General features: G+C 37.8%; 1 protein-coding gene across 5 annotated transcripts in view; it reads left to right on the top strand.

Moving 5' to 3' along the window:
• Window positions 1-22,544, top strand: part of CTNND2 (catenin delta 2) — a 930,830-nt gene that overhangs the window by 147,439 nt on the left and 760,847 nt on the right. For 4 of the 5 annotated variants that reach the window (XM_060295656.1, XM_060295659.1, XM_060295658.1 and 1 more), the window contains exon 2: window positions 10,155-10,291. The exons of the other annotated variant lie outside the window; for it this stretch is intronic. In XM_060295656.1, coding sequence (XP_060151639.1) covers window positions 10,155-10,291 — 137 coding nt within the window. The remainder of the gene's footprint in view (window positions 1-10,154; window positions 10,292-22,544) is intronic. 5 annotated transcript variants of the gene reach the window in all.

Raw genomic sequence — 22,544 nt, 5'->3', positions numbered from 1 at the left:
TCAACTGTTAACACGTATTTGTGGTGTCTGGGAGAGCTAGGATGGTTATTGATTCTAGAAGTAGGGTCACTATCCATTTTTTCGTAAAGAGGAGCCCTAAAATTTTATACTGTTTTTATAATAATTAAAATTGAAATAACTAATTTCATCCAGATATATTCCCACTGTAAATGCAGACACAGGTATGATTAGGAGAAATAGATATGGTTTGGCTACTTTAATATTATATATTACCCAAGCTCATTAATTTGAATATTTTTATTTTATAAACCCAGGAAGATTTATAGGACATTTATGTACCAATCACTGTTGTAAGAGTAAAATTCCCTGACAATTTAAAGTAGGGCTGATGATGCATTATAAATATTCTTTCATTATAACTTACTCACTAAGCATTAAATGATGCCAACTCTTTACTGGGAACTATTCTAGGTACTGAGGTTGTTAAAATGAATAAGACAGTTTCTGTGCTCAAAGAATTCATGACCTAATTAGGAGATATATAATGTAAAATAAAGGGTATTTCCATAAATCTGAGATGCTGAGAAATGTATCATTGATTTAATAACTTTTAGTGGCAAGTGACACAAAATCCATCCCAAACGACTCAAAGGAAAAGGGTGCCAACAGTCACGTAAAGAAGCATCCCAATTTTAAAAACATTCGAAGTTTTAAAAAATCCCAGAAGAGGTAAGAACATGACAGCTCGTTGTGATAAAGGCACTGCTTGAGGGAGGTTCTAGTTATACAAGTAGCAGTCAGGAGGAAGTGGTTCAGATTGTGGAGTGGTTCAGAAAGGCTGCGGAGAGCACGAAATGCTTGTGGGAAATTATGAAGGAGGAAGAGAGTTTAATAGCCAAACAAAATCTTAGAGGTGATAAAAACATGCAGGAAGAGAAATCTGCATGTGCAGAGTTTGATTGGATAAGACGTATTTGGAACTATAAGAAGCTCAGGGTATCTGTGGTATAAGATGTGAGGGGAGAAGCAGCCGAGCTTGAGAATGGAGATGTGAGCACTGGCCGGAGCAACAACAGCCTCCTACATCAGGCAGAGAAGATTTCACTCCATCCTCCAGGTCACTGGTCTCCAAACTCTCTTGTAGCCATCAGTTTAGTGGGTAACCATTAGGATTTTTAAATGAAATGGAATAAAATAGAATAGAAATATGGTGCATCCCATGTTTTAAGGTTTTATATTTCCTGAAATTTTGTTTCAGTTAAGATGTGGGAGTCGTGATATAACATACATTTCCTGTCTCTGTAGGTGTTGGAAACCTCTGTCCTAGGTGTTGGGATCCATTCAACTCAATATAGAAAAAAGGTGTGTCATAATCAGATTGATGGTAAGAAAGTTGACTCTCCCAATAAATAGTGCAGGAGTTTGATTGGGCGAGTCACTATTTATTGCAGGCAAGCAAGACAATTTGGACAGTTTTTGTGGCTGTCCAGGCGAGAGATGAGAGGTCACGCCGAATTTGGTGCATTGGTGGGGTTTTCAGGGAAACATTTGTAATAGGTAGTGAGATATTTGGATATTAGGTGTGAACTCGCGGGAGAAAACATCTGAGTCATTATTTGCATACCCAATGTCAGGTGTGCATGGCTTTACCCAAGAGAGGTGTGGATGGTGTTCAGTGAGAAGAAATGGACCATGTGAAGCCTTTGGAAACTCACGTGTAAAACAAAGGTTGTCAATCTTGGTGTACTGGCCCACCAGGATTCCACCAACAGTTGTAGAAAATGTCTCAAGTCACTTGTGAATGTAATAGATGCGACAAATCATTTGTTTTTTAAAATTACCAAGTTTAAGTTCATGATCTCCATCAAATTCCAGGTCATAGCCATACTTCTTACAATCAAGGATCTCCCTCCAGCCCAGCAGCAACCCCCAATTACCCCCCTCTCTGTGTTTCCAGGCTCACCCCGATGCTGCCTGAATCCCAGCCCAGGTGTTTACCCTTCCTGCTCATCTTATCTCACATTATAGATTTATTCTGGCCCTTTCCTCTCTGCCAGGAGCCCCTGGCCTTTCCAATATCCACTAATCAAACCCCAACCTTCCTTCAGCTTTTCTCTTACTCATTGGGTTCTGAGGGGACCCTGCTTGCAGTTGAGGAATCTGCCAGATGTCACTAAACAATCTTACCTGTCGGGAGACACAGGTGTAGGAGGTTGAGGTACCTGCCCCTTGCTTTACCTGTGTGGGCTTTGGCATCTCAGGTCACAAGCTTGGCTGGGGCAGGGCTCAGGAGGGCCAAGGACTCACCCTCATCTGCTGACTCCTTGGTCACGAGTACAACCTTTTCAATACTTTTTTAAGGTATTAAGTGTTGATAGAGTGTTTGTTAAGACTAGATGAAGATGCCTGAGATGATGCTTTAGAAGACAAGACTGTGAGTTACTGAGAGAAAAGAGCCAAGAGAAGACCCTCTCCTATCCTCACCAACTTCATTTTGCTAGAACTTTCCTGTGTGTGTGCCTCCCCCGGGCCTGAGCACTGCTATGCCACCTTGCCCCGTGGTCTCCACAGAAGCTTTCTTTTTTACCTTCAGACATAATTCAGGTCCTTAAGAATAATCATTCAGGTGGGCCTTAAGTCTGTGGTGATATTTAGGTTTGTCCCATTTTCCTCAACAGTTGATAGAGCACGCGGTGACTCATAATGGATTTCCTGACCATCCGTGTTAGGTTCAGCCTCCTACTGTTCCCTCTTTTCTGAATACAGATAAAAGAGTCCCCTCATGTTTGACACGTGGACTCAGCATTCAGAACTCAACAGCTCTCCACGCTGCCATCATACATCTTCCACCACAGCAACCAATGACCTTGTGTCTCTGACTCCATGGCTATCTCACACCTTATCCCCAACTTATCAGGTAGCATCGGACATTTCTCCACCTCCTGGCTTTGCCTGCTGGTGCCCCTGTAGTTGCATGTTCTGAATATGGCTCAGTGCTTCTTCCCATCCTTGCGTGGTGCTCTCCATAACTTTTGCCAGATTCTGTTTGCAAGTTGCGGGTTGCAAGTATCAAGTCCTAGAAGCCCCAGAGTGTGCTGCATGGGTGGTCCTTGTCTTAGAACCAACAGCCCAGGGTATACATTCTCGGCTAGTGCACTAAGGCAAAAGTCTTACACTCGTTCTAGGATTTGGGAAGAGCAGCTTTCTTGAGTCGAAATAAAAAGATGTCATTTCAAATATCATTTAGAGAAACGTTCTTAATGCAAAGCCCGTTTTACTTATATTACGTGCTCTAGTGAGCAACCACTACTGATTTTATAGTAATAGTTCATGCATTAACTCAACAAATATTTATTAACTGGCTGCTATATACTAGATACTGAGCTAGATGTGGGAAATTTAACATCGACCAAGACAGGTTGAGTTTCTGCCCTAATTGTATTGAGTTTTGACAAATTTTAATTATGATATTGTTTATGTTATTAGGAGAAGCTGAAATTTTACAGTTTTCTTTAAAAGGAAGGAGCAAGGATGGGTATATCTTTATGTGTGTAGCGTGCATCTGAGAGAGAATGATGCTATGCCTGTTTCTCTTGGTAGTGACATGCTAGTTACAAATACAGAACTGCAATTTTGGTGACCAGAGTGATTACACAGATGAGGTGTTCCATAGTGTTGTTCAGGTCATTAGTTCATACTAATTCACACATTCCCTGTACCCTAATGTTAATGGGATGTTTAGGCTTATTCTTCCATTTCACATAATCATAGTCTTTTAAATGTTGCCTGTGGAGTGGAAGGTTATAAGATCAACATGTTAATTACGTTCAGTTTTAAAATATTAAATTGCATATGTATTATATATAGATACATATATAAATGATAATATTTGGAGTATTCTAATGGCCAGTTTCATTATCTACTTGGGTGGAAGGTGATGGCCAGTTATGAAAGTGATGCATAATGATGAGGGTAAAGCTAAAAGTCAGCATTTGCTAATATTTTTGTGTTTTAGAACATAGAAGGGGGACTGTCTTGAAGAGGGTGGGACTCATGAGAAGGGAGTAAGGCTAGGTGTGGCAACATGAGTTTTGCTTGCCGGTTTGGTGTGAGGGCAAGATGTCAAGAAAGTTAATAGCAGAGAGTCTTGAAGCCATAGTCTAAAGGTGAGGGAAGAAGAGAAAAGTTCTAGAAGTTTCTAGCAACTGTAAAGTAAAAAGTGAAAAGGGACCTGGCTGAAGGGGAAAAAAGCAGTATTTGGAAATCATCAATATTTACATTCCCTCATTCACATAAGAGTGTGGTTTCTGGCTAGAGCTGCTGTGTGCTGCCCAGATGTCAGCAGCAAAGAAGACTCACAGGTATATGTATTTGAGGTTGTAATTTTTCAGGCCAGGTCACCTTCCTCCGCCCCAAATCTGTTCCACCTGCAGTGTGGACACCTTGGCTGGTGGCCACTCAGACCAAATCCCGGAATCACCTGTACTCCTCTCTCTTTGTCTTATGTACCACATGCAGTCTATCAACGATCCTGGCAGTTCTCACTTCAAAATATAATTATAATCTGACCACTTCTTCCATCTTCTACTGCCCATGACTAAAGCCGAAGATGAAAGATTACATGAGAGAATTGACTATAGGGTCAATTGGGTATAGATCAAGGCCGTCAATGGAGCTTTCTCCAATAATGGAATTCTTCTGTATTTTCACTGTTCAGTGCAGTAGCCACTGGCCACATGTGGCGGTTGAGTACTTGAAATGTGAATAGTGCAACTAATAAACTGGCTTTTTAAAATGTTATTTAAATTTAAATAGCCCCATGTTGCTAGGAGCTACTGTATTGGACAGTGCAAGTCTAGCTAATGAAATACAAAGTGAGAGAGTGGCATGGACATATATACACTACCAAACGTAAAATAGATAGCTAGTGGGAAGTAGCCGCATAGCACAGGGAGATCAGCTAGGTAGTTTGTGACCACCTAGAGGGATGGGATAGGGAGGGTGGGAGGGAGGGAGATGCAAGAGGGAGGAGATATGGGGACATATGTATATGTATAACTGATTCACTTTGTTATAAAGCAGAAACTAACACACCATTGTAAAGCAATTATACTCCAATAAAGATGTTAAAAAATGAATTAAACATATGACATTTGTATTTAAAAAACAATATGTGTAAATAAAGTAACATTTTGTTATCAATGTAAAAAAAAAATACTTAGTGAGTCCCACTGTATGCAAGGAATTTGGAGACTCTGGAATTTGAAGCAGGTAGGACTTGCTAACCTAGGAGGAAAAAGAAAACAGGTCTCCATGACAGCAGAGTATAATTGAAAGGATAAGAGGTTGTGGGTTACAGATTGGGGGTGGGCAGCTCAAGAGGAACAAAGACCGTATCATGGCGAAAGGAACTTGTTTCTGACTCAGAGAGGAGGAGATCCAGTAATGCTGGCACAAGAATGCTGGGTTTGTCACTGAATTAGATGATTGTGTGACACAACGGTTCATCAGTTATTTTTTGAAGATGGCTTTATTTTGGTGTCAAAGTCATCAGTTGCTAGGCAGAAGTGGCTAAAGAAGGAACAGGTTTGAATTACAGAATAAAATAAGGATTTATTTTCCTTCTGTGTGTTGGAGGTCAATAAAATATAACATTGAATTGAGAGCAAGAGAGTTTAGCCTTTCTAAGCGCAGATGCGATTTTAACATGTTACCTAGTGTAAATTCATAGTGACTATGTTTGGGGAATAAAGGTTTAGAACATATATTTGGACCTTACAAAATCTTATTACATATGCATATAAGAGTTCAAGTTGAAAAAGAGTCTCTGTATACGGGAACTACCTGATTTTGCTATTACTGTCATCCTAACCAAGTTTCCTGAGTTTCTCATCAGATTGTCTACGAAAGTGGTCGTACTATGGATGTTCTTAAGTTAGTGCTTTGTTCTCCAGGCTTATTTCACAGCACTGGCACACATCTTTTTGTAAGCTTTGGTTTATCCAGGTGTGCTGATTTGAAGCAGTCCGTGCCTTATCTCGACACCTGTAGTTCATCTGGGATGAGTGTGTTAGCAGAGGGCTGCACTAAATAGTACCACCCTGCTACTCTCGCGATTCCCGGGCCTCCCGTGCCCACCTGGAGGTAATTAAGGGAAAGGAAGCTGAGAACGATCTAACCCTGTTTGTATCAGTCTGTTTGGGCCGCCATGACATGATATCACAGACTGGGTGACTTAAACAGCAGACATTTATTTCCCCACGGCTCCGGAGGCCAGAAGTCCAAGATCAAGGTGCTATAGCCACAGAGGTTTCTGGTGAGAACCCCCTTCCTGGTGGTCACTTTCTCTCCGTGTCCTCACGTGGTGGAGAGAAAAGCTCTGGTGTCTCTTCCTCTTCCTCTTTTTTTTTTTTAATTTACCATTTACTCATTATTTATTTATTTGGCATGCAGGATCTTAGTTCCCCAATCAGGGATCAAACCCGTGCCCCCTGCAGTGGAAGCACGGATTCCTAGTTCCTGGACTGCTCTTCTTATAAGGACACCAGTCCTCTCAGATTAGCACCCCACCCTTATGACCTCATATAACGTTAGTGACCTCCCTGAAGGCACCATCTCCAAATACAGTCACAGTAGGAGTTAGGGCTTCAATCTATGGATTTGGGGCGGCAGTGAAGGAGGGGAAGGTGACACAATTCTGCCCATAACACAGCTCCTGCATGTGAGAGTGTAGAGCAGTGTAACGTGGGCCCAGGGGCGGCTAGTCATGTTGTTTTGTATTTTCTAGACCTAGAACATGTGAGTAGCAAATTCTGCTAGAGAATAAACCACCCAAAATCTGACATTATGGTTCCCTCATATTGTCTCTTTTTCTCATGCTGATGATGAGTCTGTTTAACATGCAATTTGGGTGTTTGTAGATTCTCATTCGACTACATATATGGAAAGACTTCTTACACAGTAATCATGTAAAGGGTGTGAAGGGGTATTGTATGTAGGAGGAATAAATCTGTGGGAAAATATTTCTTGTATTCGTGGTAAAATAAAAACAAAGTCGAAGAGATAAGTTTTTCTATATCAAGTTGGTGAAAGCAAGACAGGGTAATAAAGGCCAGTGTTGTCATCCTCTTGGGGAGGAGACATTCTCATGACACTGCTGGTGGGCAGGTATGTTGATTTGCTGTTGGCTCTCAAAATACGTGCAGATTCTTCATTCCATCAAGTAACACTTTTGGGAATTTATCGAAAATGTCAGAAATGTAAAAATGGGTAAAATGATAAACAAAAAATAAGTGAATTATGATGCATACAATTATTGAATACTAAATATTTATTACATCATTAAACTATATAACAAATTTTGCTGATGTAAGAACTAGTTCGTGACAATGTTGCTGAGTGAAAAATTTTTTAAAAATCAAAAATATTACATTAATACTCCATTATGTAAAGTTCATTATGCAAAATAAGTCAAATCAAAAAAAAAAAAAAAGTAGGAAAAAACCTATACCAAAATACCAAAGTAAATATGTTTATCTGGGATGGCAGAATTACTAATGGTTGCTTTTCCTTTTTTTTTTTTCTTTTTGTCTCTCTACATTCTACAGATTTCCTGGAGTTAGAATAGATTAATTACTAATATTTAATGGATTAGCTCTGTTTAAGACTAAAGTACTTAACCGTAGGCTGCAAAGTCTGAAGGCTTAAGGCTTTTTATACTTATTAGCAATCCAGGGCTTGGTTCTGGCAGTATTTACCCAGCCCTCCCTCTTTTCTGTAAGCTCTAAGCTAAGAAGGTTGGAAGTGGAGGCCTGACAGTCTTTACCACCCATACGTAGTGATGACCAATGGTTAAATTAAATCTGGATGTTAAAAATTACGAACCACGGAAATTATTCCAAGTCATTTTCACTAGGGCATAGAGGTTGCCTTGGGTAGCAGTGCCTCTATGGTGGGAAAAGCCTTAAAGATTTCACTTCTCTTTCTGTTATTGCGATCAGGGGGAAGGAGGGAGCATATAAACAAACCAAATCATTGCTTATACTCTGTGGGTCAAAGTTGTCAAGTGCCTAAGGATATACTTTGATTTATTGCCTATTAAATCCCATATTTTAAGATGACAGGTGACTGTCATACTTTTAAGAGTTACATTTTATAGAAATTGGTGTGTAGACAGCATTTAGAAGGCAATAGAAGGTATGGGAAATAGGCTGAAACATCAAAGCCCACTAAAATAGGGAAAAAAAGGGAGAAAACTTGAGTTCTAGGTCCACTTATGTTACTTAATAACTTTGGGACCTTAGACAATTTCGTTGTTGAAAAATTGTGTTGATAATAATACTGGTGCAGAGCTTGAATTCAAATCAGCCCAATAAAATTTAGAAACCACAGAAGTTAAAATAATAATTTGAGGTATGTAAGAACCCTTTTTTCTCAGCGTAAGGCTGTTCTTACGTAGAGTGCCCTTTGGAGGCCCATGCCATGGATGTAGGTGGAGATGCACGGTCAAGGGGGGGCTCCCCTAATGACCAGAGGTGACTCTTTCTTCAAGAACTGCCATTTTCCTTTCTTCTTTCTTTCTTCCCTTGCCCTGTTCTCCCATCTCCCAAACTTCCCCTAAATAGAAGGACATGCCTTTCAGGCTGTTTTACCAGGCATGACATTTGCTGGTCTGTTTATGTCCATCCTTGTGATTATAAGGCTTGATCAAATTAGAAAACCACATATGAAAGTAAACTGAACACACAAAAGTACTTTATTTTTTATTTCCCACCCCCAGCATCATAATTACCTAAACCTCTTTCTTTCCTCCTGTTGGTATCCATCACCTAATATACTTTCCACTTGTTTGCCATGGTTGCATTTGGCCAAATTATATTTCACTTGATCCTTTGCTTGCATTCTGCTTGTTAATGTCATTTGCCCAAATCCTCCCATATATTCTATGTTTGTAACAGATTTATTTTTCCAATGATATTCTAATCCCCATTAGTAATATTATAAGGAACTTCAAAAAATAAAAACAAGTCAAAACTAAGTTGGAATGTCCAATGAGAACATTAGGTTACCACGTTTTTGTCATATATTTAAAGGAAAATTCTATACTGGAGCCCTTTGGGGTTTGCATATCCCTAAATTATTAACTAAATGCCGCTAATAACATAGTACAAGGGCTGTGAAGAAAATTATGTTGCTTAGTTTGAAACCCAGGGTGCTCAGATACAGTATAATAGGAGATACCTTTTAACATTCACACAGCAATGGTTCCTGGAAGGACATGTAATATAATAGCTTAAGGCAAGAAAATAACCTTGATCTACTGCCAGCCTTTTATTTGAACAGTGATATTTGTTGTGCCTGGGTAAAAATTGCCCTGAGTTACTTATTACTTCCTCTGCTGATGACCATTGCTAAGTAATACATGTGACAGATACTTCAGTCTTATTTATTTGTGTGAGAAACAGAAGTACAGTGGAAAAAATAACTTCTGAGAGTCCTGTTTTTAACCCATACATGTCTGTCCCTTTATGAAGTGGGCTGATGTTATCTGAGTCTCTCCTTTCTTTCATCAGTGAACTCAGACAATAAACTGTGGCCAAGGAGTCTCGCCAGCTTTGCAGCTCTTGTCTGCTGTTGGTCTCAGAGTTAAGAACTCAGCAAATATTTGTGGAGTAGGCTAGCCATTTACTATATTTCACAATACCAGCCGAGGTTCTTATGTCAACTGTGGTGTTTCTTAATTACTTATAAATTATTGATCACTTATTTTGTGTGATTTTCATATCGAGGAGAATATCTTTAGGTTTTCTTTTTTTGAGGTGAAAGTATGTCAGTGCACAGTCATAAATGTATCTAAATCAGATAGAAAATGGTAGTTTGACGAGCTTTTTATCTTTACTTCTTTATCCCTCTGTTTTTTCTCATCTTACTTGCCTTTTCTATCTCATCATTTCTTCCTCCATTTACCTCAAAGACAAGACACAAAGTTGTGAGCGTATTTTGGAATTTGGTCGGGGTGGATATAGGAGAGACTGTCTATTTGCTTGCTTCTCCTTCTACAATTATGCCACGTGCTTTCTCTGTAGTTCATACTTTCCATCTTGCCAAAGTGTACCTCTTAGAGCTGCCTGATAGTTACGTCTGTTTACAGGGCCAATATCCAGTGGCACTGAGCGTGTCCTCTTGCATTGCAGGAGCTATGCCTGTCCCAGACCAGCCTCCATCAGCCTCGGAGAAGACCAGCTCCTTGAGCCCTGGCCTCACCACCTCCAATGGGGATGGCTCAGAGACAGAGACCACCTCTGCTATCCTCGCCTCGGTCAAAGAACAGGTAGAAACATTCCACTTTTCTGACATACACGTGGGGACATTGTAAACATCATTCTTTCCAGATGAAAGATGGTGATTTAATTATGTTGGGATGAAAATCATGGTTTTCTAGCAGAATGTTGGTATTCATTATACAATTGCTATTCACGTATGATTATAATAGCTTTTGACTCCGTTTTTATTTGAGATTTAGGCAGCTTTCCTTGAAAAAATATTCTACAGGAACAAAAACGAAAATTGCAGTCAAAAATCCTATAGGTGAAGTTTTGGCAGATTAAGTGATGGACCTGACGTTTAATACTGTTAAATGTGTGAAGCCAAATAATTGGTTTGTAGAAACCTAAAGTTTAATAAAATTTCAAAGTATATCCATGACGCTAACAAACTGGTAAGAGTGAGAGCAGATGAATATCGTATCATTGTGGGCCTAAGCAAATTTGTTTTCCCAGTGTTTCCAAGATGGCTCTGGAAGAATGCATTTGAGAACTTTTCCTGTAAAGCTGTAGTCTAAATGATTCTTCCTCGACCATTTCTTTGCCATAAAAATGAATAAGCAGATAAATCTGAAGTCTTAGATTTAAAAGTAATTGTTTCATAAAATTCATGTTTCTTATAATTAAAATGTAATAAATGATTAAAGAAAGCTGGAAAATAAAAAAAATTTTAATTTGTTTCTTTTGCTTACCATGAGCTAGAATGCAAATCAATATTCTTTTTAAGTGCAAAAGCATCCTGTGTTTGAATTATATGATTCAGGGATGCTGAATTAGCAGCAGCAGTGGGGTAAGAGTGACATAACTTCACTGATCCCAGGAACCTCTCAACAGAGCAATAGACTAAATGTGGCAATTAAGGACTCAACTAGTAGAAGGACTCAGTTTTCCTAGAGGACATTGATTTTGTTTAATAAATGGGGACTGATTTAGGTAAAGGTAGATGCTCAAGTTATCAAAGAGTAGCTAAGGAAAGGTTCATTGATGGAAAGGATCAATGATGCTGTCAGTCAGAATTGTGTCACTAGGTCAAGAAAGTGTGAAGCAAAAGTAGGTTCACAAAGGAGAGTCGAATAGATTGATTGGATAATCTAGTTTGTGAAAATGGTAAGTGAGCAGGAAATTGGGTTGAGGCCCAGGCTGTATTGCTTGATTAGTTTGCTTCCAAAAGCCTACCTGTGAGAGTTTTCTGATTATTTTTCAGGGGTAATGGAAAAGGGGAGCAAAAGTTCATGATACTTCTTATACTCCAAATACTGCTTTGTTATATAGCTGGGTTAGGTCATGGATTTTTATTCTGTCATGGTCTGGAAATCTTGCTAGGCCACTAGCTTTAGAGCAGTGACAAAATGTAAAACACGAGGAATAAATTTGATAAGATAACCAGACCCGTCTGATGAACACTATAGTATTTTATCAAAGCACATAAAAGAATTGAGAATAAAGGACAAGGCATGCTACAGTCCTGTGTAGACGAACTTGACACCATACCAATATTACTGTCTCCCAAATTAATGTAACATTTAGGCAGTTGTACTCAGGATTCTGTGGCTGACTGTTTCTTTGGCAAATTGGATCAAGCTATTTTAAAGATCATATGGAAGCATAAATATGTGAGAGTTGCAGGGAAAATTTTGATCGAAATATTTTACCTTGGACTTATATATACTACCAAATGTAAAATAGATAGCTAGTGGGAAGCAGCCGCATAGCACAGGGAGATCAGCTTGGTGCTTTGTGACAGCCTGGAGGGGTGGGATCGGGAGGGTGGGAGGGAGGGAGATGCAAGGGGGAGGAGATACGGGGATATATGTATATGTATAACTGATTCACTTTGTTATAAAGCAGAAACTAACATACCATTGTAAAGCAATTATACTCCAATAAAGATGTTTAAAAAAAAAAAAGAAATATTTTACCTTACTAAACATACAGTTGTGTCCAGTTGGCCCCAAATAGAAAGAATAATCTCTCTAGGACATAACTAAAGATTCAGAACAGATTAAAAAATATAGAGGAGCCTGACTCATTTCAAAGTATCTCAGTTGAGTACAAAGCAGTGGTGGAACTGGTGTTAGCATAACTGGCTAAACATCTGGAAGAAAATTAAGGCCCTTAACTCACAATATATTCAGAAATAAATCTCAAAGGAAAAGCAATGTAACTGTCAAAATAAAACTATAGACTTGATGGGAGAAACATTGGGAAAATATTCATGCAACCTAGAGGTGGAGAAGGCTTTCTAAGTACGTGCAGGAAACTCAGAAGCCATACATGAATGGTTGGTACAGTTGGCAGTGTGAATACCAACAATAATAGCAAGGAATAATTTAACATAAAAAAGGTTAAAAATAGACCACGGGAAATAACGTGTCACAAATATGACAAAATGTTGATATAATTAATATATTAAGACTTCCTAATGTTGATGAGAAAAAGACAAAGGAATAGAAAACTAGGCAAAAAATATCAACAGGAAATTCAGAGAAGAAAAATGCAAACAACCAATAAACATATGCAAATATTTTTCACCCTAATGTGCCAATCAAGGACATAAAATTCAGAATGAAAACATGATTTTCTTTAATCTACCAAATAGACAGACATTAAAAAACAGTATATATTATAAGCTAGCTACAGTTAAATTTTGAGGAAATTCACATTCTTTTTCATTCCACATGAAAATGTGCTTTACTGTAATCTTTTTGTAAAATGGTGTGTTGCTGTGAGTTGGCTTTTGAAATACTTCATAGCCTTTGATTAGTCATGCTTAGACATAGGTTCTATAGAAATGAGTGACCTAGAACATAAGGTATTAAGTATGAGTATGTATTGCAGAATTATTTGGGATAGTAAAAAAAAAAAAAAAAAAGAACAGTATTGATTGATGAAAAGTTTTAAAAATGGTATCTCCTTTATATAAAATCCTCCATATAAAAGATATATCCTTTCTATGCAGTTATTAATAAAAGTGAGTTAGATATATATCTAAACTTTGAAAAAAATCCATGAAGATTTTAGAAAGGAATGGTATAGTATTGTATTATCCTGTTTTTAAAAAGTGAAATAGTAAACATATTTTTTGTTTGTACATGTTTATGAGCCTCTAGAAAAGTGTACAAGGAAGTAAGCCAAATTATTAGATTTCTTGCCATACGCGTTTACATTTGGACAGAGGTAGGAATGGGCATAGAGGACTTAGAGGATCAGGAAGTGTATCAAAAAAGGGGAAGATAATTGGGAGACTGGAAGAAATATTAATTGGGTTTGGATAATAGGAAATAGTCCTTCAGCTTAAATAGTGATGTCTGTAGTTGAGAGAGTGGATAAGCTACTTAAAGGAAAAATACATTACAGTAAATAAAATGGCCTCTCCAAAGCCTTGATGAGAATTTAATAAAAACTTACTGTGAAGAGTTTTTTTCTAATTATTAAAATAAATTCATTGCTCGTTTTTGGACAGTAAAGTTGAGATGCTTTGTGGCAGATAAGTAATGTGAGGAGGAATGAAAATGTCTTGGGAAGCTGAGTTAGAGCAGGTGGGAGCGGCCAAATCAGAGACGCGGCGGTCAGGTCCCATGTGTGCTGTCTGGCAGTTTGAAGGCAGAAATCAACAAGCGGCTAAGCCCATGGACTTCCTTAGTGTGGCCTCATGCAAACAACCAATCTCTTCCTTCACTGGGACATTTTTGTCCTAAATTATTCTTAAAACGTCCTTCCTCTCTTTTTCTCATGCATAGACCATCCTTTATGGAGTTAAAACTAAGTTAAATATATTTTTAAAAAATATTAGCTGAGATGAAAGAAAAACGACATTAGAAATTAATACCTTCTATGATTCTTAACAATTACGTGTATAACCTATTTATAAATCTTTTCACGTAAAGAATATCGTTTGCCTGGTGCTTCTGGTGCTCAGAAGAGATAGCTTTCTTGAGTAAAAATCCTATTTATTCATTTAGAGAATTTCAAGTAAAAATATTTTATGACATTACAATTATGTACCACTCTAGTCCTGGCTTCTTGGACGTCAGTTCTGTAGGAGGGAAGTGATTTTTTTTTTTTTTTTTATCATAGCAAGCATATATTCTGAGCTGACTGGATATAATAGGTTCCATAATGTAATTACTAATTCATTAAATATATTGCATACCTTATTTAAGCAAATCACAATAAAGGATAATAACAGAAATGGATACGTAAAGAAAATTCAGTCTAGTAAGAATTCATTGGAATAAGTTGTTAGTGAGACTAAGAACAGAAGTTCTGGGGCTGGTAGTTGACATTGCATAGAAATAAATTCTACTCTATAACCATGGAGTGGAACTTAAGTCATGCCAAACCATGAACCATGAAATGCACCCCACGTAGCATGTATGGCACGACTTAGACATTTTTAAGCTGAGCCCTAAGTGTTTGAACACACAGCAGCCATGGATTGCTCAGTGAAAAGGTGTTCATTGATTTTTTTCTTTCTTTGCTCTGATTTCCCATCTTGATTGCTTTTTAACTGGTGAATTTTGTACTTTTATATTAACATAAACAGAACCATGATTTATGCTATACTCTATGGATAATTTTCTGTATTTCAGACACATCTGTCTCGTTGCCAACAGTTACCAAGTCTCTTGTCCCATGGGGCTCTAAGAGAGCGGGACCCAGTCCCCACTCCCTCTCTTGTGAGTGTCCTTCACCAGAAGAGGAAGAGAGGACAGAGGTTGGGCATGTGATGATTCCCATCATATCATTTGAGCAAATAGCTGAGAGGAGACTGATAACCCTTCATCACAAAGAGGAGACAGAATGATGTGATGGCTAAAGGGGCGAGAAGGGCCGAGGGATTTCAGGCTGGGAGATATGCTATGATGATGGCAGTGACCCAGAAGAAATTAATGATGCTTGGGAGGGGTATAATTTCAGTGGGAAAATCACTGAGTAGGTGAGAGTGAAGGGGACCCAGTGCACCAGCAGAGGGAATGGCTTTTAGAACAAAGACATCTATGAGAATGGGAGAGAGGCAAAGTTCATGGCCTCAGGAGGGCTGATGGCTTGGTACGGGAAACATATGTATTTCTCTCTCCTGTCATCAGGTAGACATGGTCAGTTTGTTTTGAGTTGTTTTGGGGTCTGGAGAGCTGGGCTGAGCCGAGGTGGAGAGGCACTGGATATGATGAATGCAAGAAAATGATTATAGTGACGGATTTTGGAATTGCTGCTAAGTGAAAAGGGGTAAAAGGCAGAAAAAGTGGTAGGAACAGTGGATTCACAGAGTGAATATGTATGGTGATAGCATGAGAACTGTGTGCTTAAATGAAGAATTTGAAAGTAATTATCGTTAGTGTCGAGACCTAGGTAATGACTCTGGGAAATGAGATCAAATCAAGAAAAGAGAGAGAGGGGACTTCCCTGGTGGCGCAGTGGTTAAGAATCAGCCTGCCAGTGCAGGGGACACGGGTTCAAGCCCTGGTCCGGGAACATCCCACATGCCACGGAGCAACTAAGCCCGTGCGCCACGACTACTGAGCCTGCGCTCTAGAGCCCCGAGCCACAACTACTGAAACCCGTGTGCCTAGAGCCCATGCTCCACAGCAAGAGAAGCCACTGCAATGAGAAGCCCGCGCACCGCCATGAAGAGTAGGCCCCGCTCGCCCCAACTAGAGAAAGCCCGCGAGCAGCAACAAAGACCCCGTGCAGCCAAAAATAAATAAATAAATAAATTAATTAATTAATTAAAAAAGAGAGAGAGAAAGCTTGTTGTTGACTGTGAAAGCTGATGTGAGAATGAGGACAGGGCAGAGGCTCACATCCCCATCACTGGAGAGACCCGAGGTGGCCTCATGACTGCAAGAAATACAACATGTTTGCTTGTGGTTTGCCTGGGAGTGGTCATCTGATCTTCATTTTCATATTTTCATTAAAAAAAAAATTGTTCCAGTGCTGGTCTGTACTATTAGACAAGAATTTACATTTACTCATGCCATGTAATGTTGACCTATGTATTTTACCTTAAATCAATATGTGTACTACTTTGCTCTTAAGAAAACCATGGCTTTCCTAAAACTACACTTATTTTGAAATACATTTCTTTCCCTTCAGTTGACCTATGTCTCCTTTGATCATCACATGCTTCCAGAGTTGATATCTAAAGGGTCTTCTTATGTAAGCCAAAAAAATTATGGGGACTTTAAAAACCATGTTTTAATTGAAGTATAGTTAACTTACAATGTTGGGTTAGTTTCAAGTGTAACAGCAAAGTGATTCAGCAAAGTGATTATGATTTCAGATCCTTTTCCATGGGGAACTTTTTAAAAACCTTTAGAGCTCATATTGATCTTTGTAAATTATTATGGCTCAGATAAATGTGTTTTTTGTCATGATTCTACCAGTGAAATATACTTAATAATGAACAGATTAAATAGAAAATTCTAGGTACATAACAGTATATGCAAATGTGTCATTTTGTTGGGTTTATTTAATAGTGTTTATCAATTGCCTGCTATGTGCATAACACTGTGCTTCCCCTGGGTGATACACAGATTTGGAGTTTCACTGCTTTCAGTTAGTTAGCCATGAAGCTAAAAAGATAAGACAAACATACATAAAAAGTTATAAAACATTAAAAAATTGTAGGTGAAATTTTAAGAAAACTCTCGTCAATACATTATGAAATTCCAAGTTATTTATACCAATAAACTTATTCCTTAAACTTTATAGTGTTTATAACCTTAGATACTGTATTGCTACGGTAATTCTCCTGTTCTTTACATTCCACAAGGACTGAAGATTACATTACTGCTTTTAGAGGAAATTTTTAGGACCACAATTTAGGGTATTGCTGATTTTCAGGTAGTAAGACAGAATTCTCTTGCTTTTAATCAGTTTTGTTATTATGTTTAATGTAGAAAAATAGGAGAAAGGCATTTCTGAGCTCCCACTCTGCAAAACTAGTGCACAGAGGACTTTGTATATGTTTGAACCATATAAAGGTACTAAAAAAGCATTTTAAAGGATTTATCTTATGTAAAATCTAAAAAAAATGTGGACCATTTACATTGACTCATGTGTGAGGATAGCATGCCTTTATTTTCACTTAGTGTCTACATTTATAATTTTAAAATTACATAGCTCTGTATAACAAGAATGCTATTGGGAAGGAGTACATTATAAAACAGCTCCTTAATTGGTATTTTTCCAGTGCCACGTAGCAATGCAGAATCTCTCAGTATTATTAGTGTTCCTGTAATGTGCAACAATAGTTTCTGATAACACAGTGTGGGAAATGACCTATATAACTAATCGATTTCCCAACTGTATTTTGGAAAACCGTTTTATGAAAGTAACGACAAAATTATCGTCCATGAAAAAGAGGAAATTAAAACACCTTTAGGAAAGGTCGAGAAGATAGAGAAGGATTATCTGTAAAGACTAGTGAACTTTATATTCATTTAATCAGGGAGGAAAAGAATTAGACCATAGTGCCACAAGTTGAACTTTCTGCATGTATTAAAATTAAAATGAGGATTATTTGATTGATGATTTTCAAATTTATTTTTTGTGTTAGGCCAGATATAGATTGAAAGTGAAAAAAAGGGCATGATTTTCCCCCTATTTTCATTGCTAGACCACAGACTATGTTAGGAGCAGTAAATGACTGTCTGGACATGTGGATGGGGAGAGGAAGGTGCAAGCCAGGAATCTGTAGACCTGGGTCTTTGTCGATGGTATAGTTCATAACAAGGAAAGTATTAGAAAGCCTTGTAGATATCACATACACAGGAGGGGAGCCAGATGTAGATATAGTGACCAAATGGGTATTAGACTTCCAGCCGGGCAAAGAAAGCAAGCACGTGGTGTAGGTAGAGTTCCAGACTTTCAAGTAGGAAGGAAAGGGATGGTCATGTGGCACCAGCCTGATAGGACTGGCTAGGTTTGAAGCAAGTCTGTTTCTTTGTGTATCATGGATCTTTTGAATCACAAGAATGGTGGTTGAAATTGGAGATCAAAGAAAGACAAGGGTCATAAACCATTTGTGTAAGATTTGGGGAATTAATGCTAGGAGTTCTAGTTATGGCTGAATAATTCTGGAAGTGTGGATACATCATCTGCCTCCCTTCTCCGCACCCTCCCATGCTCCCTCATGTGTATTCTAGTTGTGCCTGTAAGTTATTTTGACTTTTTTTCCTAAAGCTTGATTTTTCCCTTAACATTTTACTTTGTAACTCTTCTCAAGACACATACATACTCATCCGTCTTTTTAATAACCCCAGATTCTATTCTAAGAATTAATTCATTTGGTTGCTGTCTGCCCCGCCCCTTTGAAAGTATTAGTTCAGTTTTTAGGGGACTGAAGGCTATAATGGGAAAAATAAAAATGGATTAACCCTTTATATGCTAAGTTAGAAGGTAAGCTTTTAATAGGTGGGATTTTGTAACAGGACATCATAGTGCATTTCTAATGCTTCTTTCATATTTATTGTTAGAATTCATTGTTGAATATTAATATGTGAAATCACATTGACTATTTTAAATGTGATGTTTTAATAGTTTTTAATGAATTTGCCATTATAAAATAATTCATGCACATTGTGGAAAGTTTAAAAAACTCAGAAAGGAATAAAGATGCAAATTTTCTTTGAGAATAACACTGCAGCTAGAGGCTGCTGCAAGTATTTGGGAAGATTTCCTTCTAAGATTTTTATGTGACTATAAAATTATTTGTGCACACTTTTAATATTTTATACTTTGTACATTTAACAGTTATATCAAGAGTATTTTATATCACTAAATATTAAAACATTTTTCTAATGGCTATATGAGCAGACACACTGAATTATTTAATATTATAATTTTATTTAACTTTTTCCATCTTAATCCAGTTCTTCGGTTGATTCAGTTTTCTCAGATTGAAAAAAAAAATGACATGTCTTACTTTCTTGTACATAAATCATTGGGTCTACTTTGACAGAGGCTGCCTGGAGCAAAGTTTTGAGAATGATTTTAAAGACCCTTACAAACTCACTGAGAAAATCTGCCAAAATTAATTACTGATAAGAGCCACAGGCAGGACATATGAAGCAGGAGCTCCTGGGGTATAACCCTCTACAGGATTTGTACAGAGCTGGAAATTAACAAATAGAATATTCTAGAGGGAGTAAATGGGGAAAACATGTTTAGTATTCAGAGCAACTGAACCAAATATGGTAGAAATAGGCAAAATAAACATAGGAATTATCATAGGGCGAGGAGACAATGTTAGTGTCTCAAAATAACAAAAACATTTTTTAAAAGGACAGATGTTAAATTTCTTTAAACTTTGTATATTTTAATGAAATATATATTATATATTTCATTAAGATCTCTATGTAAATCTTATTTCATCAGACATATAATTAAATAATGACTTTTTTCTTTAGTGATTATTTTGTTCAGTGTTTCCTGTATATGACCAAAGAAACTCGAACTTTAAAAACTACTCAGTTTACCTACCATATAGGAAATTGCTATAGAACTGAAATGAGAAATTAGCTTGTTTTTCTCTATGACCAAGGTTTTGCTGAGGTCAAATTAAGTGTTGCGCCTTCCTGTATTGTTCTTATTTAACTCAGAAAAGGGAGGTGGGTCATTTCACCAGTTTGATCTGCAATGTGTTTTTGAAATCTGAAGGAATCATTAATGAGACTCCAAACAGATAGAATTCAACGAACTTATACAGCTCAGTGTTAGTTAATTTCTGTGGAGAAAATGTGAGGCGACAGGAGTCCCGTGGATTAAATACCGTAACATTGCTTTCCTGGAACATTCCTGTTTCTGAGAGTCAGTGGTTTGGACTGACGCTATCTCTGGCATGCATCAGCAACACAGGTAAACATGCCCCAGGCAGCCCATCGATCATGTTCAAGTTGCTGTCATTCAGCTGCAGTCATTAAAGGAATGTGCAGGTTCATGCCCTGGGCTCTAAATGAGCCGGCTGTCTAGCGGCTGCCATAGACAAGTGAAGACCAGCGTCTCTCACTAATGACAAGTTCTGACTTTCACATTCTACTCATGGTCTCTGAAAGCAGCTGGAGGACTCAATATCAATGAGACCAAAACAAAAAAAACAAAAATCACGTTTGACAAGTAATCTTCGGCATTTATGTAGCGAATACTAACTAGTTCTATTCACCAAGTCTATAGATTTAGTTATCTGGGGAATCATTTTGCAGCTTACATCTCCTGGCAGATCTGCTGTATGAAGAAGTTAAGTTCAGAATTAAAAACTGAATTACATAACAGTCAACCTAAGGTTGTTCCACAGTTGTAGGCAAGTCCAAGCAATTCCATGCACAGTTGGACACTGCCATCTCTTGTGCTCTGGGAAGCAGGACTCCAAGGTATCAACTAAGGGTCTTTACAGCTTTGAGCGGATTGGAAGCTTTTGAAGGGCAACTGTAGCTCTGCTGGCCAGCGCTTCTGCACAACACCTCCACAACTGAGAAGCCCTCCACCCAAACAAAAGATCTGCTTTGAACCTAGCCCATTAGCTAACGCAGACACTTTTAAGAAATAATACCGTTCATTCCAGCTGCTTGTCAGAGACCTGCAGTTGCCTGCTATAGACCTGTCGAAAGTCAGAGGCAGTTTATTCTTAAAATGAATAATCTAGAATGTAAATTCTCTCTATTTTGGGATCTCTGCTCATATCAGGGATCGCACCTCAGTCCTCCGCAGTAATGTCTTCCAAGAGCGTGGCTTTAATAATGCTGCAGTAATGCGATGACTCCACCTTTAGGGAGAATAGAGATAAGAAATTACCATCCTGGGAGCTTTTCTGGGTTGTATGGAAACCTGATGTTGAAAACCTTTTGCACACTGTAGTCACTTGATTTAGCAGAAATGAAACATTTTAGTACTAGATAGATAATACTGTTATTCCTAGAAATAATAATTAATAATGCTTATTTTCTGAGAAACATCTAAGTTTACTGATTATCGGTTAGGTTGTGACCAGGTCTCCTCCCCTTACTGTGTCACCAGCACCCAGGTGAGTGCCAGACCCAGAGGGCATGTTTAATATATTTGTGTTGAGGGTGTAAGTTGACGAATAAACTTACTGTGTTTTCCTGTTCTGTTGTAGCTCAAAAGTGAATGCTTTGTCTAATTGTGATGAAAGCCATTAGTTTAGTTGTATGGCACAAGGATCTCGTCTCCACTGTTACACTGATTACGTTCTTTTATCCTTATTTGAATGGTTGTATTGCATCCATGTCTTCCCTGCATGTTGTTTCAGAATTAGCCCATTTACTTTGATGAATCCCAGACCCCCAAATTGCAGTTTCCTCCATAAACAACCCAAATCGAAACTTTAAAATGAGGCATGTTAACTGAAACATATCCTTCACTAATAAAATATGTAGGCGAGTGTCTTTTTTTTTTTCCTTGAATGGACTTGTGTGCCTTATTTCAGCCGAAAGTAAAAACAAAAAACAAGCCACCAACTTCCCTGTTAGTACATGAATCAGCAACCTCACACATAAAAAGACACACAGACACCCAATTCCTTTTGTTTCTATGCAGTTATACCAAATTTCTCATATTTGTTGAGTATCTGTCTCAATCATTTCTAACTATTCTTTGAAAATATACTTTCCCCCAGAGGTTAGAGCAATCCAGCTACAATAATTGTTTGCTGGTCTTGCATTTCCTTTGTGTTTGGGAGATTTTTCACCTATTCACAGTTGATGGAACTCAATATGGTCATAGTAGAATCTTCTGATTATTACAGATTTTGACATACGTTGTTCTGTAGTTGCTATTTATTTGTATGTTTTTTTAATGGTGGTATGCTGTATGTATTGTGGGGTTTTCTTGTTGTTGGCTTTTTTATGTACTGGCATAAGATATATTGTGTCTTTGTAAAATTAAATTAATTTTTAAATTGAGATATAGTTGATTTACAATGTTGTGTTAGTTTCAGATGTACAGCAAAGTGGTTCAGTTATATACATATCTGATATATCTGATATATATCTGATATATATATCAGTTATCTATCTATCTATCTTTCTATATATATATTCTTTTTCAGATTCTTTTCCCTTGTAGCTTATTACAAAATATTGAGTATAGTCCCCTGTGCTATACAGTAGGTCTTTGTTGTTTATCAATTTTATATATAGTAGTGTGTATAGTAGTGTGTATAGTAGTGTATATATGTTAATCCTAAACTCCTAACTTATCTCTTTCCCCCATCATGAGCTTCTTTATTTGGACTTTTCTGGA

Source organism: Globicephala melas, chromosome 3 (assembly GCF_963455315.2).
Source record: "Globicephala melas chromosome 3, mGloMel1.2, whole genome shotgun sequence".
NCBI lineage: Eukaryota > Metazoa > Chordata > Mammalia > Artiodactyla > Delphinidae > Globicephala > Globicephala melas.
Note: the sequence above shows the minus strand (reverse complement) of the source record. Positions and strands in the feature narration are given on the sequence as shown.